The following is a 26503-nucleotide window of genomic DNA, read 5'->3' as shown; positions in this document are numbered from 1 at the left end:
CAGCCAATTAGGGAGCCCTGGCTGACAGATATAAACAGGGGATTCAGAATGTTTCCTCAGTCTAGGGACTGGCTCTGAGCTGGCTGGACACAGCCCATGTACTGTGTACATGGAAATAAAGGATGACTTGGTGACAGGATACCAGTCTCTGCTCAGTTATTTCAAAATACAAACAATATTGTGGGTTAAGGAGAAAAGGCAGAAGACTGACAGCAAGTTATAATGCTTACAGAGCCTGGGCAGACATGATGGATCGAATGATGGTCTTTTGCACCATAGCAATCTTGAAAGAATAGGCAGAGAGTCCAGAATTAGGGCTATAAATAAGACCAATGAACCCAATAAGAAAATCAGGAGAATTTTTTCTAAAATACATAAGAGCGAGAATGTGAAACTTGCTCCCACAGGGAGCAAGTGTCCTCACATTTAACACATGCTTCCCAAACGTTTGCAAACTGTGATTTATTTTTATGTTTCACACCTGCTTTCACCCAGAGTGCAACAGTAGTAGACTCACCAACTTTAAGGGCATTTAAATGGTCATTGGGTAGGTATATGGATGATAATGGAATAGGTTAGATGGGCTTCATATTGGTTTCACAGGTTGGTGCAACATTGAGGACCGAAGGGCCTGTACTGCACCGTAATGTTCTATCTTTAAGGGGGAACATGATCAGTCTATGAGGAGAGAAAGGGATGGGGTAGGAGGAGGCTAGAATGCAGCATAAGTTCCAGCACGGATCAGTCAGGCTGAATAACCCATTTGTAGGCTATAAATACTACATCAAGTCACAGAATAAGTTTCCAGAGAAACGTTCTTTGTGGAGGAGACAGAGAAAGAGACAATTAACGTTTGCACAACACTTCACACAACTCAAATATTCTAAAGTGCCTCACATTAAATAAACTAAATCCCCCTGTCTGAAACACAGAAAATATAGGAGTAGCACATTCAGCCTTTTGAGCCGCTCTGCCATTTTATAGGTGAATGCACTAACCATCTTGTACACAAGTTCCCACATCAATGAGAGCACCATCTCAATAATCGGTTTCTGTTAGTGCTGGTTGTGGGAACACTATTGGGCTGGACATCACCCAGCCACTGGTCTGTAATATAGTACCATGCGATCTTTAATACCCAGGTCAGACAGAAACAGCTCTTGCTCACTGTCTCAATCTGAATGTGTGGAGTGTAGAACTCCCCCTATCAAAATTATCAGCGATGAGTTACAACTCTCATAAAATAGTGTGCCAACCAGACAGCCAAGCTAGAAAATTGTTTGAACACATTTAGAGACAAAAATGATCAAGGGATACGGGGAGAATGCTAGTGAATCAGGTGCAACTAGATCCAACTGTTCTCAAAAACTCAGGATGAAATTTCTTCAGGGTCTTGAAAAGCATCAAGTTTGATTGGGCGATCAGAAGTCCCAGGGAAAACTTGCCTGGTATGGAAGGTGTTAGCTATGAAGAGAGGTTGAGTAGGTTAGGATTGTTTTCATTAGAAAAAAGGAGATTGAGGTTTAGAAAATCATGAAGGGTATAGACAGGGTGGATAGAGATAAGCTTTTTCCCAGGGTGAGGGATTCAATAATGAGAGGTCATGCTTTCAAGGTGAGAGGTGGAAAGTTTAAGGGGATACACGCAGAAAGTACTTTACACAGAGTGTGGTAGGTGCTTAGAACGCGTTGCCAGCAGAGGTAGTAGAGGCAGGCACGGTAGATTCATTTAAGGCAAGTCTGGACAGATGCATGAGTAGGTGGGGAGTAGAGGGATACAGATCCTTAGGAATTGGGCAAGAGGTGTAGACAGTGAATTTGGATCAGCTCAGGTTTGCAGGGCCAAAGGGCCTGCTCCTGGTCTCTAAATTTTCTTTGTTCTTGTTCATCTTAATGTAGCAAACACTGCAATAATGGGCAGATACCACTAGAGGACCTCTGTGCGTAGTGTACACTCTATCCAGGGACAAGAACTTTCTCCCCAAGCAAAAGGCTGACAAAATTCAAACTAAACAAAGGTTATTCCTGGCTCTGAAAACAGGCCATTGTTAGAGATATCAAGAAAGCAGCTCATCACCACTTTTCTAAGGACAATTGGGGGATGGATACTAATGGTCGGCCCACAGTGATCTCCACATCCCCTGAATCAACAATGAAAACAAAATAAGAATGTTCTTTCTGGGCGTAAATTGCAATCACGTTATTTTTGGGAATCTGACTTGTGAGGACTGCAGATGCTGGAAATCAGAGTCAAAAAAGTGTGGCACTGGAAAAGCACAGCAGGTCAGGCAGCATCCAAAAAGCAGGGGAATCAACATTTCGGGCATAAACCCCTATTCAGGAATGTGAGCAAGGCAATCTAAGTATGCCCAGGCTATTAAGTAGATTAAAAGACCACACATTTCTAATTGACAAAGAACAGGGGTGTTCTCCCTCGTCCTGAGCCAATATTGACTCCTCAAACGTCAGTAATAATAAAAACAGATGGCCTGGTCATCATCACACTGTTGTACGTGGGGGCCTGCTGCATGCAAGCTGTCTGCTACATATCCCCCATTACAATGGTCACAGACAGACAGCCCAGGTTACAATGGGTTCCATTCCACAGTCTGTTCACAAGTCAATATCGACTCATGTCAAAATAATATGAAATAATGTAATATTTTTAACCCTGGCCATTAATGACATTAAATTAATGCGAGCTTTTTGTTAAGTAAAGAATTAAATTAATTTCTAAGCTCTGTGGTTTCAAAAACAAGACATAAACCTCACGTGAAGAATAAATATGTAGAGGGATGAGAAAAGATTTTTACATCCAGGGGCTATTAGGGTTGCATTGTGTTTTATCGGTGAGTGAATTTGAGATAAACACCTTAAAGGAAGAAATATCAAGGGCTGCATTTAAAAAAGGCAAGAAATTGGAATCCAAGTCTAAAGCTGATACAGAACCAATAATAGAAAAGTAAAAATAATAAACTGGTTCAATTTATATTTAGTTTGCTGTGGATACTGAGCAGGAAACTGCAGTCTAAACTCGTAAGGAACATAAATCTCCTTTGCCTGAAGTGAAGTGCACACTTTTGCAATTGGAGCACAATTTACTTGGGGTCAGAGGGCTAGGCACTCTTATTCCATATCTAAATAACCCCATCCAAACATGTGCACAGCTACTGAAGGATTGTAATTGACAATGTATGCAAAGCACTGGGAAGAGCCACTTGGGCGGCACAGTGGTTAGCACTGCTGCCTCCCAGCACCAGGGTCCCGTGTTCGATTCCTGCCTTGGGCGACTGTCTGCGTGGAGTTTGCAAATTCTCCCCATGTCTGGGTGGGTTTCCTCTGGGTGGGTTTCCTCTGGGTGCTCTGGTTTCCTCCCATAATCCAAAGATGTGCAGGTTAGGTGAATTGGCCATGCTAAATTGCCCATAGTATAGGACAGGGGAATGGGTCTGCGTGGGTAACTCTTTGGAGGGTCAGTGTGGACTAGTTGGGCCGAAGGGCCTGTTTCCATACTGTAGGGAATCTAATCCAAAAGCTGCCCACTGTTTAAGAGCAATGGCTTTTGGAGTTATCGGGAGCAGTTTTGAGAAGATTTTGACCCCTCCCAGTTTTAAATTCCCCTCGTGTGTGTTTAGATGAAGCATGACTGGGCCCTTTTGAAAACTCACCAAGTCAGTGGAAATGAGGACACGGCATTTGTACTGTTTTAGTTTGGACATGGCTTCAAGTCGCTGGTTCTGGTTCATGCTGCCTAATAAAGAAAAAGAATACAAATAAATGGAAATTAACATATCACAGGCTGTCAACAGCACTTTACAAAGTATTCTAGATTAATAAACCACATATATTAACCTTTACTCATTTATGGGATGCAGGAGTCACTGGCTAGGCCAGTATTTGGTGGTCATCCCTAAATACCCTTGATGGTGGTAAATTGCCTCCTTGAGATGTTTTTACATTATTGCAGTTTAACTGTACTCCTACTATGACTCATCAGAACACCTTCCCCAATGTGATGAAATGACAGTCAGTTCTGCTATCATGCAGTAGTTCCATTCTCATGCAATCCCATGTTTAAAAATATGGTGTAATAGCAGCACAATTTAAACTAATGGGGCCAGAGTCGCGTTATAACCAATACACACTTTAAAAGTTCATGCTATAGAAACAATCAGGTTGTAGTGAATTTCCATCAACGAAACGCGCATTATAGCAGAACAACCTATAGACAGACTAGACACTTCAGCTGGTCTATACATGGTTCGCTGACCTTAGCCGGGAAAAGCCATGACTTGCCTTAGTACAAACTCAACTCGCACTGAAAATTCTGACAATAGAAATTTCACACTAGTTACTTTTCTTTCTTACAAATTGTACCAGAAGAAAATATAATAGAAGAGAATGGAAACTCCAGCTGCCGACGTGTGGAACAGAATAGCAGCTGTACACTAGAAACACAGAATACATACCTGAAATGCAGACTGCAGGAAGTCCTTTAGAGGTGAGAATGTCTGCTAGACGCTGGGCCCTATGAAAATCAGGAATACAAAATTTACTCAGTTACGCTTTCAAGGTGAGAGGTGGAAAGTTTAAGGGGGATAAATGGGGCAAGTACTTCACACAGAGGGTAGTGGACGTTTGAAACACGTTGCCAGCAGAGATGGTAGAGGCAGGCATGGTAGATTCATTTAAGATGCTTCTGGATAAATGCATCAGTAGATGGGGAGTAGAGGGATACAGATGCTTAGGAATTGACCGACAGTTTTAGACAATACATTTGGATCGGCTCAGGCTTGGAGGGCCGAAGGGCCTGTTCCTGGGCTGGAAATTTTCTTTGTTCTTTGTTTGACACTTCGACAATCCAAAAAAGTTTCTGAAATCTAGCAGGAAGTGACTGATACACTGAAGGACACCAGAAAGTCTTATTTATTGAGATACTGGAAGAAAAGCTGCAATATTCATAAGCCTGTTCACAATTGATCTGCCATTCTATCAGCTAATATATCTAAACCACCAAAAATTAAAGAACTGCGGATGTTGCAAAGGAGAAACAAAAACAAAATTTGCTGGAAAAACACAACAGGTCAGACAGCATGTGGACAGAAAGCAGAGTTAATGCTTTGAGTCCAACAACCCTGCTTCAGAACATAATTTATTATTTCTTCTCTCAGTGTCATTAATCCAGCCAGGTGCTTTAAAGAGGATGAAATGAGAATTAAGCGCCAGAGGGTGACTTGTACAGCACTATTAATAAAATCTTTGACATGAATTGGCCCAGAGAGACCAAGGAGTGTGTAACCTGAAAACAACCCTACATTAACTATGCCTTGGTCCCCTGCAAAGCATTCTCCCTGAAGGCAAGACCAGAAACTGGCCATATGAAACAATCACTTCACCCAATATACTATCAACAGCATTCCAACTAAATCAACTGCTATGTTGCACTCCAAGCTCGCTACCCCAAAGGTCCAAACCAGCTGCAGCTGACAGCTATAGTGGAGACCCACATTGAGGCAATGTTCCATGAGTATTGGTTTGAGAAGGGCATGGGAAATAAAATAGTTTCAGCAACTAAATAAATTTCTATCCTGCTCATTGCTTTAATCGGGAATAGAGATATCAAGGATTGGGTGCACCTAAAAGCAGACTGAGTCAGTATGGAGAGACTAGAGAAGCCGAGATTGCTCTCCAAAGCTCAAGGGGAGATTTAACAGTGCTCAAAAGCATGAAGGGTTTGATGGATCAGTTCAAGGCTTGGACTGGCAGAGAGTCCACCAACCAGAGGATACAGATTTTGAGTAAATTAAAGAATAGGGGAGAAACAAGGAGGAGGAGGTAAAAATATTTATGCAGCAAATTACAATTTGGAATGTTCTGTCCCAAATTGCAGTGGAAGTGAGTAATAACTTTCAGCCATGATTGAATGGTGAAGCAGACTTGATGGGCTGAAAAGCCTAATTTCTGCTCCTATCTCTTCAATAATAACATCTGCAATAACTTCAAAGAGCAAATCAAAAATTCACAAAGCTACTGCAGAAGACCAAGGGAATAGGAGCCAATGGCTAACTATTTCAAAGACATAGTGAGTTGAATAGCTTTGTTCTGTGATAAACCATTCTATGAATCCAGGATCCTTTGACAATGTCACGATCAGGGGAAGATTCAGAGTCCACTGTACCTGCTGTGGAGGTTAGAGAAGACCAGGGCTTGGTTGAAGGGGATCTTACTGAACAGCTCCAGCAGATGTTGCATTTTCTCCTCAAAGATCTTGTGTGGAAGCGGGTAGGAATTTACAACCTTGTAGAACTGCTTCAGCCCTGTTCAATTAGAATACATCAGCTTTTTTATTAAATCATACATGGTCTCAGAACATCAGTGTTTTACATCTGAAATCCAGCATCCTTGGAATCGAAACAATATCACATTTCGGATTTTCCCAGATTCTGGATTAACTGTTGTCCAACTACTTGAAGCTGCTGGTCTTAAAAGGGAGAGACACATTTCACGTATTTATTTATGTGACCATTATTGTAAAATAAACTCCAGGAGCCAAGTATTCCGGAAACATCTACTGAGCTCGAACGAAGTCTTATACTCGGCAGTATTTCCGGCTTATGAATTTATTTTTGTGAACTCTCACTAATGTTGCAGAGATTCTTGGGAGTGAATTAAATGGAAAGTAACCTGTAAAAACAGAGGTCAGTGGTGATAAACAGATACAATAGCACATTATGAAACTGACAGTTGTTAAACCAACAGGTTAACTGATGTTGACATTGTAAATGTTACGTGGCACCCAGAGAGAAACATGTCCAGTTTCTGTACAGCCGTATTTGTCCTGTACCTGCAAAAAAGTTTAGGATACAGGTAGACAATCCTTTATCCGAAATCCGAAAAGCTCCAAAGTCCCAAGGTTTTTTGTGAATTTTTTTCTCATTAACAAGGATGTTTGACGTGCAAACAGTAAATCCAAGTCGACACCCACTCGATGCATGTCACTCAGATGCAACATGTGGGGACACGGCCCAGCACTGGCAGGCCTCAATTTTGTTTCAGAGCCCGTTTTACTCTCAGTCAGTTTGTTATTAGGAAAAACATTTTGAAATTTCGCCATCAAACTTCCACTTATTCTGAAATTCGAACAATTTTGAATTCTGAAAACCAGCTGGTCCTGGGCATTTCGGATAAAGGATGATGCACCTGTACCAGCTTTGAACGAACAAAAATGTTCTACTGAGAACTAATTTTAATTATGCACTCAAAAAGTTTGTAAACGTACATAAACTGCTCTGCTGGAACTCCCAGGAAAGCAATATTTCTGACCTGGTTGTCAAAATGCTCTCTCCTGCCCAAGCTTAGGCGGGCAGTATCGTAGATCCTCAAGCCAGGATTTACCAAAGTGGGCTCACAAACCCCAAGACAGCAATGGACACCATAAAGGTCTGACTGAGTTAAAGCAGCGACGTGCCCACTCTCACTCCCGCTTTCACAGGAACTCTCCCCATCGACTCTCCACAATAACGCACCACCCCCCCACCTCCCAAACTCTCTGAGGGCTCCCTCCCCCACTCATGGTTCCTATATAACGGTGCTGCAACAGTTTTCAAGCAATAAAATGTGACACTGACAAAATGCTTAGGGAACACACTCCCACACATACTGTTGGGTGTTCAGTTGGACACAATTCAGAAACCTTAATACAGACGCAATTTTCAACAAGTGTTGGTCATGGTTCAATGCGTGTCACACTCTCATCTGAGTCTGAACGCTTGGGTTCAAGATCCACTCCACAGCCTTGAAAATTAGAAAAAGCCTGTCACTCCTAAGGCAGGACTGAGGGAGTGCTTCACTTCAGCAGGACCTTATTTCATATGAAGCATTAAAAAGAAATTCTATCTGCTCCCTTAAGTCTATGGAAACGATCCCACAACATTAGTCTGAAGAGATGCAGGCACGTTTCTCATCATAAGTCTCTCAAACAGAAAACTGCAGCAACACTAGGAATATCAATCAGCCTCTTATGCTGAAGTTGTGAATTCTTCTCAAAAGCTCATCTGACCTGTCCTCTGTACACATTTGCCTGCTCACAGCGAATTGATGGACGAAGATCTGACTTGGATTATGATAACCCAATGGAATCAATTCAAACCGTTCATCACATGAAGCTACTGCTGACTCTGTTGACAAAACAGATTAAAGCTGAAGGAACACATAGGTGAAGATTTTGTCACGAGAGTGGTAAGTGCATCACCCCCAACCTGCGACAAATGAGGTTCGTGCGCTACTTATTTCACCAATCCTTGAACCAAAATAAAATCATTCTTCTCGTCTTCATAGGATTTCCTCAACTTGAAGAGTCTCGATCTTGACTGACACATACCAGGAACATCAACAAAAACTGACAAGAGACACATGTTCACAAAGCTTTGCAACTAAACCTCATCAGGACAAATACAAGACTACTAAATTTCAAACTATTTATATTGTGGGGAAGTGTAGACACCTTCAGCAACATATCAGCCTCAGGCCTTGGCAGGTTACATGTTTTCTACAAATAGTATACTTCATTTTTCTGATACCTGTAACAAAGCTAATACTCTGGTGCACTGCTGACAGGGCAATGGTACTGTCAGAAGTGAGAAATTAAAAGGACGGCCTTGCTTGAGCTGCTGCAGTTACTGCGAGTCAACCCATACTGAGCACAGCAGCAAGTTCTCCCCATGTCCCAGTCTCAATCTCAATAAATAACAGCAATAGGAACAAGTCAGCAGTGACGATTAATCTTGCTATGCGCTGTAGAAAGTTGCCTGGATAGAAAGGCTTTTCAATTTGATTTGATTTATTTATTGTCACTTGTATTTGGTTACAAACTTCAGTGTAAAATGTGGTATAGTGTTGCTGCTCCCCGGCACCATCTTATAAATAAGGCAAAGTGTGGAAAATAAAGACAGAAAAATAAAGAAATACATTTCAAATTTACAGTCATCAAGTGCTCAGGCGTGGACCTGGAGCAGCCAGCCATGAGTCCCCTTGCCATCACCACGAGTGCTGGACCTCACCAATGCAACCACCAACACCACCACGGGGTCCTGCACCAGCCAAATCCCAGTTCCACAAGTCTGCTCTGGGTCCAACTCGCCAATGCCCCCGATTGGGCTCAAACTCACCTCTTTTTATATAGTACCCTACAGTGTGGAATCAGGCCATTTGGCACAACAAGTCCACACCAACCCTCCGAAGAATAACCCATTCAGATCCATTCCCCTACCCTATTACTTTGCACTTCCTCTGACTAATGCACCTAACCTACACATCTCTGAACACTATGGGCAATTTAGAATAGCCAATCACTCTAACCTGCATATCTTTGGATTGTGGGAGGAAACGCAGACACGGGGAGAATGTGCAAGCTCCACACAGACAGTCGCCCGAGGATGGAATCGAACCCGCGTCCCTGGCGCTGTGAGGCAGCAGTGCTAATCGCTGAGCTACCGTGCTTACTACTGAGCCACCTCCACCACCACGAGTGCGTGCAGGATTCTGATTACGCAGGGAACCCACGCGTGCCTCTGCCGCATCATCTGTGAGACTGCACTGGGCTCACCTCATTCATACAGGTGCCATCAGGAACCCAACCCCGCCTCGAGCCTGCCCTGGGTTCACCTCACCACTGCCGTCACCGTGCCCAAGCTCTTCACGAAAGGCAAATTAAAAAAAAGGAAAAGAAAAAACAAAAATGAAAAAGCAGAAGGTGCGGACGAGCCCCCTGCCAAAGTAATAACATGCACCACGCTCCAAAAGTAATTATTTGATGCACTCAGTTATTTCAGCACTGCAATAAGCTCCTACAAAATCAAACTACCATTTCAAAAAAGGCTCATTTTCTGCTAGCTCAGTGATATGTTGAAGCAAACAAGAACCAGTCAACTCAGACATAGGAAGTAAATATCCTGACTTGCCAACTATAAAGCACTCATTTTTCAGTAACGAGCAGAAATTACTGGAAAGACTCAGCAGGTCAGGCAGCATCTTTGCACAGAAAGCAGAGTCAACATTTGAGGTTTGGCAAACCGCCTTCAGAAATACTGCAGTCCTTTCACAGTCTTTGTCAGTCAAATTTTGACCAATCTGTGCTCCCAGCCAAAATAAATAAGAGGAGACATTAGACACAGGGAAGGGAAGTGCTTGGGAACAGGAACATTCTGTAATTGTGGGGCTGATCTGTACTATACTATTGATTAAGCCAGCTGCACTAATGGAGTTAGTGTATAAGTTTTCAATGTGTTTGAATGATGGAACAAACTCCTGGGATTTCAGTAAAAACTGAAAGAACTGCAGATGCAGTAAAAATAGAAATGGCTGGAAAAGCTCAGCAGGTCTGGCAGCATCTGTGGAGAGAAATCAGAGTCACTCAACCCAAAACCTTAACTTTGATTTCTCTCCACAGATGCTGCCAGATCTGCTGAGCTTTTCCAGCAATTTCTATTTTTGTCTAGGGATCTCAATGACTGACTAGGAGAGAATGGCTTTGAGCAAAAATATGGCCAGACAATAGGCAGGTAACATGCAGAGTAATTACTTCTACACTAGCTGAACAACACAGGGCTAAAGCACAGCCAAACAGAGTGGTTTAACTATATCCACTATAAACCCACTAACTCCCACATCTACCTGGACTACACAGCCTCACACTCTCCATTCCATTCTCCCAGTTCCTCGACTCTGTTGCGTGTGTTCCAATGAGACCAACTCCGACAAGGGAGCCTCCGAAACGTCCACCTCCTTCCTCAACTGAGGATTCCTCAGCACCGTTGTTGACAGGGCACTCAACCGGGACCGACACGTCTCCCGCACTTCCGCCCTCACCACACCCCTACCCTCCCATAATGATAGGGCTCTCCCTGTCCTTACCTACCATGCCACTATCCAGGAGGTCATCAGCCGCCATATCTGCAACCTCCAGCGAGATACCACCACCAGACAGATCTTCCCCTCCCCTCCCTTGCTAGCTTTCCGCAGGGACCATTTCCTCTGGGAAACCCTGGTCCACTCTTCCTTCATTCCCAACATCCCCCTCACCACCCCACGGGACTTTCCCCTGCAACTGCAGAAGGTGTAACACCTGCCCATTTACCTCTACCCTCCTCAGGTCTGTCCAGGTGAAGCAGCACTCTACCTGCACTTCCTACAATCTAGTCTCATGCATTCGCTGCTCACAATGTGGTCTCCTCTACCCTGGGGAAACAAAGCGTAGACTGGGTGACTGCTTTGCAAAACATCTACGTTCTGCCTGCACAAAAGACCCTGAACTTTCAGTTGCCTGCCACTCTGACACAACATCCTGTTCCCTGGCCAACATCTCTGTCTCAGGCTTGCTGCAGTGCTCCATCAAAGTTCAGTGCAAGTGGAAGAACAGCATCTCATTTTCCACTTGGGGACTCTGCAGCCCTCCAGACACAATATTGAGTTAAATAATTTTAGAGCCTGAACTCTCCCATGTCCTAGCCTCCATCCCCACACACCAGGGTTTGTTATCATATTGTCTGCCATTATAGACTACCCATTGTTAGCCACGAAGAGTCTCCATGAACAGTTATTCACTCTCCTACCTAGATCGTTAACACTCCTTTGTCTGTCCAACTGTTCTTCTCTCTTTCTTTGGACTCTACGTTCACCTATCATTTATTCCTTACCCCCTCCGCCTACTCTACCTTCTGCTTATAAACCAAAATTTTCCTCACTACCATCAGTTCTGAGGGAGGGCAACCGGACCCAAAATGCTAACTCTGATTTCTCTTCACAGACACTGCCAGACCTGCTGAGCTTTTCCAGCAACTTCTGTTTCTGTTGAGAGTGGTTTAACAGTCTGGAGACTTGTTTCTCATTGAAGCAATGCTTCACTGCCAGGCACAAACATGCACTTTAGAAATCTGGCTTGAGATTATTCAAAATACCAACTTATAGAAATGGAGAGAAAGTAAAACCAAGGAGTCTCTTACATTGTCAGTGGCTGCTGGATTCAAAACTCAAGTTGCAGAGGTTCAGTGTGGCACATTGTTTCACCCGGTAAATTGAATCAGTTCAGAAATTCTTCACCAGTGCTAAGTTAGGATTTTCTTTTCCATTTATCACCTCTACTTTCCGCCTTTCAAAGCATTTAACAGTGGACATCAAGGCAGACTTACCAATCAGCGATGGATCAGTGGGGTTCAGTCGGACAAAACTAGGATCCCTCATGTATCTTGTTAAATGATGGGCCAGTGACTCTGGATATGTCGCAGACAAGGCCACCATCTGCTTATTTGATGGCAATGAAGAATAAATCCAGCTATACACAAACAGAAAAGAAAATTCTTTAGGCTATTAAACCATTCCCTGTAAGTGCTGCCTACCAGAATCCAGCCAGTCAGTAAAACAGAAACTAAGACATCCTTCTTTGTAGGTAGAGTTTATTAACTACTCAGTCTTACAGCTCCTTCCACTGTTCCTGCTGTGCTATATTTTCTAATCGGAGGAAGTGAGGACCGCAGATGCTGGAGATCAGAAAGTGTGGTGCTAGAAAAGCACAGCCAGTCAGAGGGCATCAGAGGAGCAGGAGAGTCAAGGTTTCAAGCATAAGCTCTTCATCTAATCAATCTGTTTAGAAATGTTATTACATATCTTTGCAGCGGTGGGGACTTGAGCATGGGCCTCCTGGCTCCGAGGTAAAGACATTATTACTGAGCCGCGAGAAGCCCCATTCTGTAGTTACCAAGTCAACTCATCAACCAACCAACCACAACCATCTGCTCAAGGGGAGGCAATGACCTATTGATATTACCACTCGACTATTAAGCCAGAAAACCAAACAACCTTCTGAGGACCTGAGTTCAAATCCTGCCATGGTTTAGGGTGGAATTTGAATTTAATTTTTAAAAATCTGGAATTAAGAGTCTAATGATGATCTTGAAACCATTATCAATTATTGGAAAAACCCATAATATTCTTTAGGAAAGGAAACAAAACTCTCATTCTTATCTACATGTGACTCCAAACCCACAGCAATGTGGTTGACTCTTAACTGGCCTCTGGGTAATTAGGGATGAGCAATAAATACTGGCCCTGCCAGTGACACCCACATCCTTAGTATGAATTTAAAAAGCAACTTGTTACATTATAAATGTGATGATTAATATGTAAAGCTCTTGGAGGGGCCCACGTGGCACAGTGATAGTGACCTTACCTCTGGGCTAAGAGGTCGAGATTATAGTCACCTGTGCTGGAAATGTGGTACACATCCAAACACGGAGTAAAAAATAATGGAAAGTCAGTAACATATGGGGAAATGTGGACTTGTGGAGATAAACATTTATTATACAAAAAGCTGACCTGAATGAGCAGCTCAAGGTTAAAACTTATATGCAATGTATATGTGTAGTCATGTACATCAGGACCTATTTCAAGCAGAAGTGGTCCCCATGAAGTGAATCAAACATTGCCTTACATTCTAGATTCTGCAGTTGGTGGCTGTTCAGTAATCTAACAACAGATAGGCATGGGTTGGAGAGGGAGTAAGGTTGCAAGACAGCACAGTTCGAGTGGGTTAAATGACCTCTTGGTCCTCCTAATCCCACTTAAACCATTTATTTTTGGCAAAGAATTTGTCCCTTTCTCTCAGTTGTCCTCATAGATACTCAGTTGCTCTCTCTGGTAGTAGTGACCTACAGTCAGGCCTCAAACACATATGGGCACCATGACTGGCAAACACCCCTTTCCCCCATCTCCTTCCTCTCCCCCCGCAGCCTAATTTCCTGGAATTAGGGCGTGGAATTCTCTGGTCTCCACTCAGCACAACAGTGAAGATCAGGAAATCTGTGGCAGACAATGGCTACGGAAGAGTTCAAGTCTGAGATCTCCCACAAGGCAAACCTAGTCATAGAGATGTACAGCACGAAAACAGACCCTTTGGTCCAACTCATCCATCCCAACCTAATCTAGTCCCACCTACCAGCACCTGGCCCATATCCCTCTAAACCCTTCCTATTCATATACCCATTCAAATGCCTCTTAAAATGTTGCTATTGTACCAACCTCCACCACTTCCTCTAGCAGTTGATTCCATACACACACACACACCACCCTCTCCGTGAAAACATTGGCCCTAAGGTCTCTTTTATATCATTCCCCCTCACCCTAAACCTATGCCCTCTAGTTCTGGACTCCCTCACCTCCATGAAAAGACCTTGTCTATTTATCCTATCCATGCCCCTCATGAGTTTATAAACCTCTATAAGGTCACCCCTCAGCCTCCCACGCTCCAGGGAAAACAGCCCTAGCCTATTTAACCTCTCCTTATAGCTCAAATCCTCCAACCCTGGCAACATCCTTGTAAATCTTTTCTGAACCCTTTCAAGTTTCACAACATCTTTCTGATAGGAAGGTGACCAAAATTGTACACAATATACCAACAGTGGCCTAACTAATGTCCTGTACAGCCGCAACATGACTCCCAACTTCTGTACTCAATAATTTGACCAATAAAGGAAAGCATACCAACCGCCTTCACTATCCTATCTACCTGGGATTCCACTTTCAAGGAGCTGTGAACCTGCACTCCAAGGTCTCTTTGTTCAGCAACACTCCCTAGGGCCTTACCATTAAGTGCATAAGTCTTGCTAAGGTTTGCTTTCCCAAAATGCAGCACCTCACATTTATCTGAATTAAACTCCATCTGTCACTTCCTCAGCCCATTGGCCCATCTGATCAAAATCCCGTTGTAATCTGAGGTAACCCTCTTCACTGTCCATTACACCTTCAAGTTTGGTGTCATCTGCAAACTTACTAACCATACCTCCTATGTTCATATCCAAATCATTTATATAAATGACAAAAAGTAGTGGACCCAGCACCAATCCTCGTGGCGCTCCACTGATTTATCTGGACCAAAAGTCTTACATATCTTTATAAATCAGGAGGGGGCATTTTTACATATCTGACAATTAATGCTCACACACAGAGAGGAATAGCTTGAGTGACAGCTCAGGCAGAATCTACTTAATCAGGCTTTAAGCTTTCAGGAATCTGAGAATCAGCAAAGACCATACACTTCAAGAAGCCTAAAGTACACATACCCTGGGCATATAGTATCTTACTGTCAAGGAACTGTGCTGCTGAAAGTTAAACAACTTTGCTCAAACATTCACTTAATATCTGTCTTCACCAAGCTGCGACTATCCAGTACAAACATGTGTAAAAAAGGAAGGGAAAGCAAGGTGTTTGTTTAACTCCAAGATGACACAACTGGTGACAATAGCAAGTTCAGTGGATCAATTCTACAGTCACACGGCTGGGAGTGGCCATTAGTGATGCTGACTGACTGACAGATAGCCAGACCTCGTGAAGAGACCTGCAATGATGGAGCTGGGATTCGGATCACTCTACTCCAAATAACCCAATAAAAAAGTAGTGGTCCCAGCTTACATCGTTCTTCATGGGAAGGGAGCATTGTTTTTTACATTTGCAATTGGCCAGTCCCAACCCTCAACTTGCAAAAAGCTGAGGCTTTCTTCTGGTCTGCTCCTAGCTGGGGAGTGTAAGGCTCTGGTAAACAACCAAAAACACTGGAAACATTCACCACGTTCGGCAGTAACTGGATGGAGAGAGATACAAAGCTGGTTGGAGTCACACTTGGCAAAATTTGGCTGTTGGTGTTAGGTTCAATCATCTCAAGGACATCTCTGCAGGAGTTCCTCAGAGAAGATATTTTCTGATCAATCTGTTCAGAGATTCGATGACACACCTCTTCTAGAGTAGGTTAGACTTGAACCCGGACTCCTGGCCGAGAGTTGGGACACTACTGCTGTGCCAAAAGAGCCCTAGTTCCTTGTAGCAGAGTCCTTGGCACCATTACTGTCACCGGCTTTAATGATGACCTTCCCACTATCATAAGATGTGACATGGGCATGTTTATTAATGACCGCACAATGTTCAGCAACAATAATTACCCCTAAAATACCAATGACACAATGACCATCTCCAATGAGTTAGATTCTAATCATTGCCCTTTGCCATTCAATGGCATTGACATCACCCCCCAGCCTAAAGGACTCAACATGGAGTTCTCCAATTTCAAATAACCTCCCTCCCCCTTCTCCAACTCCCTTCCCCAGCCCCTCCCCGTCCCTGCCACTGTACCCTACCACCAAACAGATTCATTCCTCCTATTGGCCACCAGATTGTACCCTCTACCTGTTTTCATCTATCCCCACTTCTCCACCCTGCCCCCACCTCCCCCTACACCCACCCCCAGTCCTGAAGAAAGGTTACATCTGAAATGTCAACTTCTGCACCTCCTGATGCTGCCTGGCTTGCTGTGTTCTTCCAGCATCCTGTCTGAACACCTTGGATTCCAGCATCTGCAGTTTTTTTGTCTCCTCAAATACTGAAAAAGTCTGTGCTGAAACGCAGGATTACCTGGACAATATCCAGGCTTAGGATGGTAAGTGGGATGTAACATTTGCACAATATAATGCAATAACCATCTCCAATGAGAGAGATTCTAATCATTGTCCCTTTCAATTTACATCACTGGTACCATCATTATCAACATCCTGTGGTTTACTATCCACTACAAACTGAACTGGACCAGCCATTTAAAAACAGGAGCAGATAAGAGGAGTGCTGCAACTCCCCTCCTAACTCCCCAAATCCTGTCCACCATCTACAAGGCACGAGTCAAGAGCATGATGGAACATTCCCCAATAGCCTAGATGGGTGCAACTCCAACAACATAGAGGCAGCTCAACACCATCCAGGACAAAACATCCCACTTGAATGGCAAGACATCCAGCAGAAGTGCACAGTGGCAGCAATGGGAACAAGATGAATTGCAGTAACTCACCGAGCTTCCTTAGGCAGCACTTTCCAAACACGCAACCTCGAACACGTCAGGAAACAAATACACCACCATGTGCAAGTTCCCCTCCAAGCCACTCACCATCCAGGCTTGGAAATATATCACTGTTCCTTCAGTGTCACTGGATCAAAATCCTAAAACTCCCTCCTTAACAATATTGCTGTCCCTATCCCCAAAGGGCTACAGTGATTCAAAGAGGCAGCTCATCAGCACCACCTTCTCCCAGGTCATAAATGTTGCCTTAGCTAGCAATCCTCACATCCCACGAAAAAAAACTAATAAAACCAGTTCATCAGAACAGGGAATGTCAGAGTTGTATTTGGATTTAAGAGCATCTCTTTGACCCTGCAGTGGTAACAGTTCTACCATTTAATCTCTCCTCCTTTTTACCCTGCTACTGTTCTTCTCCCACCTACCCCCTCTCTTTTGGATCTCTAACTTTTCCCAGATGCTGATGCTGCCAGACCTAGGATATATTTACAGCATTTTCTGCTTTTATTTCAGCACCAGCAGCACTCAGCTTTCCAGACGCAATCTTTACGGGTGTAATTTTCAGTCCTGTGGTTTGGTGACTTAAGCATCCTGATAGGTTGACACATGGTGCCCATAAAATATATTCAGCATTTCATAAAAAAAAATGCAGCTGTCAAATTCTAACAGAATTGCCCTGCACAGGAAGCTATTCAGCTAATCATTTCTGTGTGCCCTCGCTGGAGGAGCTATCCAATTAGTCCCACTCTCCTGTTCTTTCCCCATAGTCCTGTAAATTTTTCCCACTTCAAGAATACGTCTAATTTTCTTTTGAAAGTCAATTTATTTCATGCAGTGCATTCTAGGTCAAGGCAACTCAGTGCTGTCACATTCTGCTCAAAGACATTTACAGTGGATTTTTGATCATTTGGGAAACGCAACATACATAAAATTTATCGAGGCAAAACAACAGCCTCATAAGGCTGTGTAATTACTAAAAACCCAAGGCTGTAATGCAATTTGGAGCCTTCAAATGGGGCTCCGGAGCCTCAGAACAGGGGTAACATCAATGATATCGAGGTTCAGAGATAAATTACGAGGACAGGCTGCACAAACTTGGCTTGTGTCCCCTTGATCACTGGTGACTGAGGAATGCATTCAACAGGGGACAAATACAGCACTTCTATGCTTTCAAATGATTTGGAGTCAAAACCCAGGGAGGTTCATCATGTAATTTGAAGCAGGATATAATCAGGGTTAAGCTTTTAACTCACCACAGGAAAGGGTTGGATAAGTTTAAAACTCTCTCCCCTGAAAAACAGCCAAGAGTGGGACTGTAGAAAGGTGGAGGCTGATAATGTTTCGCTGGGCAAGGATATCAAAGGAAATGCCACACATGTGGATACACCAGAGTCAAAGAGTACATAAGGCACAAGCTCTCTTTTTTTAAAAAAACTTGAATTCACGAGATGTGGGGCATCACTAGTTAGGTCAGCATTTATTCCCAATCCCTTGACAACGTGGTGGCAAGCCACAAAGTCCATGGCTTGTGGGTACACCCATATGCTGTGTGCAAAAGTTTTCCAGGATTTTAACTCGATGAAAGGTTAGGATGGGGAGTGCTTTGGAGAGGAACTTACAAGTCGTGGTGCTCCCGTATATCTGTTTCCATTGTCACTGTAGATCGAAGAAGTCTTAGGCTTGGAAGGTGTTGCTGAAGGAACCTTGGTGAATTGATTAGATTACTTACAGTGTGGAAACAGGCCCTTCGGCCCAACAAGTCCACACCGACCCGCTGAAGAGCAACCCACCCAGACCCATTCCCTTACATTTACCCCTTCACCTAACACTACGGGCAATTTAGCATGGCCAATTCACCTAACCTGCACATTTTTGGATTGTGGGAGGAAAGCGGAGCACCCGGAGGAAACCCACGCAGACACGGGGAGAATGTGCAAACTCCACACAGACAATTGCCTGAGGCGGGAATTGAACCCAGGCTCTGGCGCTGTGAGGCAGCAGTGCTAACCACTGTGCCACCGTGCCACCCACTTTTTCTTTTTTAAAGACAAGCGTACCAAACCCCCTTCTTCACCACCCTGTCTACCTGCGACTTATATTGAATTGAACGGTTTACTCCGGTATATCTGCCACCTCAGTATGTCCAGACAGATGGGGTTCAAATGGACCTGAGCCAGACCCCAAAATCACTATGGCTACCTGGGCAAGACATCGGGGACAGATCAGACAGTGGAGGGTGTGGCGCAGGTTTGCGCGCATGCATGTGCATGTGTAGGGAGTGCTGGGGGGCGATGTGGCATTGGATGGAAAGAAGAGAAAAAATTTCAGGTCACTGAACTGACATCAAATATGAAACATTCACTCCTGTTTTGTGCTTCCTTTTCCACAGACACTGCCTAACCTCCCAAGTGCCTCTAACTTTTTCCATTTTTATTTGGGCCTCCAACAAAGTGACTTAGTTCCCTGTAAAAGGGGATTAAACTTTGCTTAAAGTGTTTTGTCCCCGCCCCACACTGTCTGCATTCATGTGTGGAAATTCCCTTTCATTCTTTGATATAGATGCACGTTCCAAAAAAAAAACATTCAGGGCTCAAAGGGGCCTTTTTTAATATCAGGGGACCGCTCCATTTCACTGAGGGATGAGCCCCAGCATCGAAATACTTGCTCTGGGTACTGTGACAACACTAGGTGGCTTTACAAATGTGAAATGACGACATTTTATAATAGTTGGCTGTATCAAATAAACTACTCTGGCCCTTCAACAACTTGCACAGCTTTAAGAGAAATATTTTGAATGTCACAATTTGGAATTGCTCACTTACTTGATCTGTTCCTGGAAACTGCCCTCTTCCAGCAACTTATCTGCTTCATCCAGGACGAACAAGCGGATACTGGCCGTCGGGAGAAAGCCAATCTCAATCAGCTGTTTAATACGACCTGCATTGAGGGAAATCTTTAGCTTCAATAAATACAGTGATTGCTATTAAACTGTGGCATGCATGATTAGGCAAAAGATTCTTCCAAAACAGTTCCACATAAAGCAGACGCTCACCCTATGCACCACTTAAGCAAGGTTGCTAAGATTTTTACAATTAAGAGTACTTCTGGGCTATGGAGCCATGGGGTGAGTAAATGAAGATGGGTCACAATCTCACTGATTGGCAGAACAGATATGAGGGGTTAAAATTGTCTGTTTCCCTTCTCGCAAACTCTACAGCATGTCAATTTGTCCAGATTGTTGCAGATTCACGAGCCTAATAATCCAGACCCCAGGTCCGGGAGTATGAGTTCCAACTCTACCACAGCAAAAGGGGAAATTTTCATTCAATTTTTTAAAAAATTAGACAAAAATGCTAGTCTAATGGCAACTGTGCAATCCCTGTCACTGGTCCTAAAAACCCATCTAGTTCATCAATGCCCTTTAAGGATAGAAATCCACCATCCTTCCTCATCTGTCCTCAATGTAACCCCAGACCCACAGCAATGGATTTGGTTTTTACTGCTCTCTAAAATGATAGACAGAATCCCTACAGTCCATTAGGCACAACAAGTGCACACCGACCCTCCGAAGAGTAACCCAGTCAGACCTATTCCCCTACCCTATTACTCTACATTTGCCCCTAACTAATGCACCCAACCTACATATCCATGAACTCTATGGGCAATTTAGCCTGGCCAATTCACCAAACCTGCGCATCTTTGGATTATGGAAGGAAAGTGGAGCACCTGGAGGAAACCCACGCAGACACGGGGAGAAGTACAAACTCCACTCAGACAGTCGCCCGAGGCATGAATTGAACTTGGGTCCCTGGCGCTGTAAGGCAGCAGTGCTAACCACTGAGTCACTGTGCTGCCGTGATCTAGTCAGCTACTCAGTTTCAAGGGCAATTAAGGATGATCAACAAACGGTGCCCTTGTCAGTGAGTAAATTTTAAAAAGATTAAGGACCTACAAATAACTCTCAGTTACCACATATCAAGGGAAGATTAAGAGTTAAGATCCATTTCAGAGTTGAGAACACAACTCAGGCTAACATTCCAAAGCAGTACCGCAGAAGTGCTGTACTTTGGAGGTCCCAACTTTTGCATGACATGATAAACAAAGGTCCAATTGCTTCTCACAGGTGAGCAACCCACAGCGCTACTCCAAACAGCCGCAGGACAGTTCTCTACAGTCCTGGCCAATGTTTTCCCCTCAATCACATTGCTCTCTGCAGAGTCCTGACAGCACAACAATGACAGTGGTTCAAAAGTGCTTCACTGGCTCGAAGCCACTCCAGCTCATGATCACAAAAACTGCTTCACTTCCCTTGATTCTCTCAGCAGGGAGCAGAAAATAACGTACAAGTCCCTGCATCCTACCAGCCAGTACACTGCCCTGGAGAGTATCGCAAGTTTTCAAAATTATTTGTTCCAATCATAGTTTGCAATTTCTTAGCCTCAAACCAAAAACCTCAAGAGTATCACAAGACACAATTTTTGAGAGGATTTGGAGCGGAGGTTGAGATTCTGGCTGTACGTTTGCTCACTGAGTTGGAAGATTTGTTCTCAGATGTTTCGTCACCATGCTAGGTAACATCATCAGTGAGCCTCTGATGAAGTGCTGCTGTTCTGTCCCACTTGCTATTTGTGTGTTTTGGTCTGTTGTGATGAGTGATATCAGTTCCAGTTCTTTTTCTAAGAGTTTAGTAAATGGGGTCCAAACCGATGTTTGTTGATTGAGTTCCTGTTTGAATGCCAGGCCTCTAGAAATTCCTGCGCGTCTTTGTTTAGCCTGCCCCAGAATAGATGTATTGTCCCAGGTGAACTGGCATTCAAACCAGAACTCCATTAACAAACACATTGATTTGGACTCCATTTACCAACCTCTCAGAAAAAGAACCAGAAGTTATATCACCCATCACAACAGACCAACACACATAAACAGAAAGCTTCAACCGCAGGACAGAATACTGATTTGGACTCCATTTACCAACCTCTCAGAAAAAGAACCAGAAGTTATATCACCCATCACAACAGACCAACACACATAAACAGAAAGCAGGACAGAACACCAGCGCTTCAACGGAGGCTCACTGATGATGTGTACCTAGCATGGTGACAAAACGTCTGAGAACAAATCTTCCAGCTCAGTGAGCAAACGTACAGCCAGAATTACAAGATGCCTCTTGCCTCACAAACTTTGATACTCCAAGTCCACCTGTGGTCTCACTCTTCCCTATCTCTGATTTCCACCAGTCCCAAAGCCCTCCCGGATAACTGCATACCCCTAATTCTGCCTCTTTAGCATCCCCAATCTTCACTGCACCAGCACGGGGGAATCACATGCCCAGCTTCGGAGGACCAGGACTCTCCAATTCTCCACCTTAACCCCCTTCCTTTACAAAGCTCCACGAAAACCTCTGTTACCAAGCAGTCAGTCTCTTTGTGTGGCTCAAATTCAATACCATTAGCTAACGTACTGGAGAAGCTCTCCTGCTGATGTTCTGTTCGAGAACTCCCTCACCTGGAGACCCAACTGCGATATGGCATTTCTTCAGGCGGGTTTTGTCTAGGTTCAGCGGTGTGCCTCCAATGAAGACGTGACATTCCAGGCCCTCCATTTTAATGCCAATTGCTGTAATGACGGAGTGGATTTGGACTGCAATTTCCCTGGTAGGTGCTAGAACAAGAACCTGCATGCAACATGAAAGGAATGGGCCATCAACGCAAGGTACAGTGCAGGGTATTTCATGAATGGAGAAAAGCCCACAGCAGCAGCGAGGTAATCTAACTGTAGCTGGGATTGCTGGGGATGGCAGAAAATGGGATGGAAAGACATGTGGCTGTGACAGAGAACCAAGAACACTTCCCTGAAAATTAAGTGCTCTCTCCTGGCTGTTCTGGCCAATATTCATTCCTCAACCAATCATCACACTGTTATAGAGTCATAGAGCCATACAGACATAGGAAAGAGACCCTTCGGCCCAACCCATCCTTGTTGACCAGTTTCCCAATCTGAACGGGTACCATTTGCCTGCATTTGGCCTATGTCCCTCCAAACCTTTTCTATCCACATACCTGTCCAAATGTATTTTAAATGTTGTAATTGTACCCATTTCTACCACTTCCTCAGGCAGGTCATTCCAGACACGCTCCACCCTCTGTGGGAAAAAGTTGCCCCTCAGGTCCCTTTTAAATTGTTCCCCTCCCATCGTAAATCTACGCCCTCTAGTTTTGGGTTCCCCTATCCTGGGAAAAGGATTTCAGCTATTCGTTTTATCTATGCCCCTTATGATTTTATAAACCTCAATAAGGTCACCCCTCAGCCTCCTACTCTCCAGGGAAAAAAAAGACTATCCAGCCTCTTCTTATAATTCAAACCATCCAGTCCCTACAGTGTAGGGACAGGTCATTTGGCCCAACAAGTCCACACTGACCATCCAAAGAGTAACCCACCTGGATCCATTCCCCTACCCCTATTACTCTACATTTACACTATGGGCAATTTACCATGGCCAATTCACCGAACCTGCACATCTTTGGATTGTGGGGGAAACTAGAGCACCCAAAGGAAACCCAAGCACCCAAAGGAAACCCACACAGACATGGGGAGAATGTGCAAACTCCACACAGGCAGTCACCCAAGATGGGAATCGAATGCGGGTCCTTGGTGTTGAGGTAACAATGCTAACCACTAAGCCATTGATTGTAAAACACTTGAAATGTGTTTCAAACGTGAAAGGTGCTATGGAAATGCAAGATCTCAACTTCTCTTTTCATGTAAATAGTGATGTGAGCAAACACTGCCCAAGGTAATCTGTGTCCAACCATGCACACCTGCTTCCCATGTACTCAAGCTTTTAAAACTGGGAGGCGCAGAAAAATATCTGCTGCCCAGTTTTCAACATGGTCTGAAAGCCCAAACAGAAACTGCCAAAACCACACAGATTGCTTAGAACAATACTGCAGTGAACGTGATGCTTTTCCTGATTCCACAACAACCAGGCAGGTTTCTATGACAAGAATGTGCAAGGTGAAGGTAACTATCGTTCAGAGTAATTGCTTAGTAGTAACTGCTCGCTGAAAAAAGGAGACATGCTGCAAAAGCTTTTTGTCTTGCTCCTATGAGGACAGACAAAAGAATTCCAAATTTCAAAGGAACAACCATTTACACTGCACGAGAAATGGGCAATATGCAAAGTTTAGAATAACATCTGCAAATTTCACACAAATGCTAACCTGCGTTGCCGGATTCTCTAGGATAAGGGAGTCCAATGCAATTGTAGCAAACACGCACGTTTTCCCAGTTCCGGATTTAGCTTGCACAATCAGATCTGAAAGAGACACATAATCTTGTAAAGAAAAATCACATGCTGAATTTTCAAGCTTAAGATATGACCGATAGCAGCCCTGGTTATACTTGATGCTATGATGAAGCACGTCCAGAATTCTGGTGCCTATCAAGTATTGTAATCAAACTAATTAGCTGCACGCAGTACAATATCCTTGATTATTTTAAATAGCTCTCACCACCGCCCCCAGCAATGACAGCCCAGTAATCACCACCATTTCACTCTTAATTGCCCCATTCAAAAACACAGATTTGGAAAGAGAGAAAATTAATTATCTTGCAATGTTTCTTTCAGAGAGCAACTGACAATAACACAAGCATTTTACTCAAATCTAGCAGTGACCATGAGGGGGAAAAACCAATCACATCAAGTTACGTTAAATCACTGTTTTATGTTGAGAAACTGAGCAAAGTTTCTTGTGCCGATATTTCAGTTATCACATTGGAATATTTTATGGTGATCAGTCTAAAGGGCACAGATATCTATTCTGATAAAAAAAACACCTCAGTTACAAAGCAGCTATTGGTTACCACATAGAGCCATAGCACAGAAACAGACCCTTCGGTCCAACTTGTCCACACTGACCAGATATCCTAAATTAACCTAGTTTGCCAGTATTTTAAGACCATAAGACATTGGAGCAGAAACTAGGCCATTCAGCCCATCAAGTCTACTCTGCTATTCAGTCATGGTTGATAAGTTTCTCAACTCCATTGTCCCATTATCGCCCCGTACCCTTGATCTCCGTTAACAATCAGGAACCTACCTATCTCAAGAACCTACTCAATGACCTGGCCTCCACAGCCTTCTGTGGCAGTGAATTCCATACATTTCCCACTCTCTGGCAGAAGACGTCTCTCCTTATCACCGTTCTAAAGGCTGTGCCCTCAGCTCCTTGTCTCTCCTATCAATGGAAACATCTTCCCAACATTCAGGCCATTCGGTATTCTACATGTTTCAATCAGATTTTCCCCCCCTCCCCTCATCCTTCTAACCTCTATTGAGTATAGACCCAGAGTCCTCAAATGCTCCTCATACATTAAGCTATACATTCCTGGGATCATTCTCGTGAACCTCTTCTGAACCTGCTCCAGGGCCAGTATATCCTTCCTGAGATCTGGGGCCCAAAAGTCCACATCACTCTAAACCCTTCCTATTCACAAAACCATCCAGATGCCTTTTAAATGCCTTAAATGTACCAGCTACCTCCACCACTTCCTCTGTCAGCTCATTCCATACGTGCACAACCCTCTGCTTCTCCAGAAATACCTCCCAAAGCCAGCAGCTTCACAAGGCCGGTGGTACATGAGAAGCTCTCTTCCAAGTTATACCTTCCCAACCCATAGCAGATTTCAATCAGTGTTCAAACAACCCATGACCCTAAAAACACTGAAGGACAAACTTCTACTCCAATAAGTTCAAAAACAAACTGCACCTCCCCCCACTCCATATCTCCCCTTTCTCAATCCTCTTAAATTCCTGAAAACAATTTCACTATCTAAACCCCAAACACTCCTGTACAACCCTCCCTGCCACAACCCGATCCCAATCAACTAAATCACCTTTCTGGTTATTACCACCTTCACTCCCTCCAACAAGCCTTTGTATGGAGCCGCAGAAAATGGGGGAGATACTAAATGAGTATTTTGCATCAGTATTCACTGTGGAAAAGGATATGGAAGATAAAGACTGTAGGGAAATAGATGGTGACATCTTGCAAAATGTCCATATTACTGAGGAGGAAGTGCTGGATGTCTTGAAACGCATGAAAGTGGATAAATCCCCAGGACCTGATCAGATGTATCCTAGAACTCTGTGGGAAGCGAGAGAAGTGATTGCTGGGCCTCTTGCTGAGATATTTGTATCATCGATAGTCACAGGTGAGGTGCCAGAAGACTGGAGGCTGGCTAATGTGGTGCTACTGTTTAAGAAGAGCGGTAAAGACAAGCCAGGGAACTATAGACCAGTGAGCCTGACGTCGGTGGTGGGCAAGTTGTTGGAGGAAATCCTGAGGGACAGGATGTACATGTATTTGGAAAGGCAAGGACTGATTAGGGATAGTCAACATCGTTTTGTGCATGGGAAATCATGTCTCACAAACTTGATTGAGGTTTTTGAGGAAGTAACAAAGAGGATTGATGAGGGCAGAGCGGTACATGTGATCTCTATGGACTTGAGTAAGGTGTTCGACAAGGTTCCCCATGGGAGACTGTTTGCAAGGTTAGATCTCATGGAATACAGGGAGAACTAGCCATTTGGATACAGAACTGCCTCAAAGGTAGAAGA

General features: G+C 43.9%; 1 protein-coding gene across 1 annotated transcript in view; it reads right to left on the bottom strand.

Moving 5' to 3' along the window:
* The window catches only part of ddx20 (DEAD (Asp-Glu-Ala-Asp) box polypeptide 20), a 39149-nt gene that overhangs the window by 6006 nt on the left and 6640 nt on the right, over nt 1-26503 (bottom strand). The window contains exons 2-8 of the mRNA XM_043716373.1: nt 24105-24199; nt 22390-22558; nt 19707-19821; nt 12185-12327; nt 6178-6316; nt 4469-4527; nt 3668-3750 (exon numbers count right to left, since the gene is read on the bottom strand). Of these exons, the coding sequence (XP_043572308.1) occupies nt 3668-3750; nt 4469-4527; nt 6178-6316; nt 12185-12327; nt 19707-19821; nt 22390-22558; nt 24105-24199 (803 nt within the window). The remainder of the gene's footprint in view (nt 1-3667; nt 3751-4468; nt 4528-6177; nt 6317-12184; nt 12328-19706; nt 19822-22389; nt 22559-24104; nt 24200-26503) is intronic.

The sequence above is a fragment of the Chiloscyllium plagiosum genome, chromosome 26 (assembly GCF_004010195.1).
Source record: "Chiloscyllium plagiosum isolate BGI_BamShark_2017 chromosome 26, ASM401019v2, whole genome shotgun sequence".
Classification (NCBI taxonomy): domain Eukaryota; kingdom Metazoa; phylum Chordata; class Chondrichthyes; order Orectolobiformes; family Hemiscylliidae; genus Chiloscyllium; species Chiloscyllium plagiosum.
The sequence above is the reverse complement of the archived record's forward strand: the minus strand, read 5'-3'. Positions and strand labels throughout refer to the sequence as shown.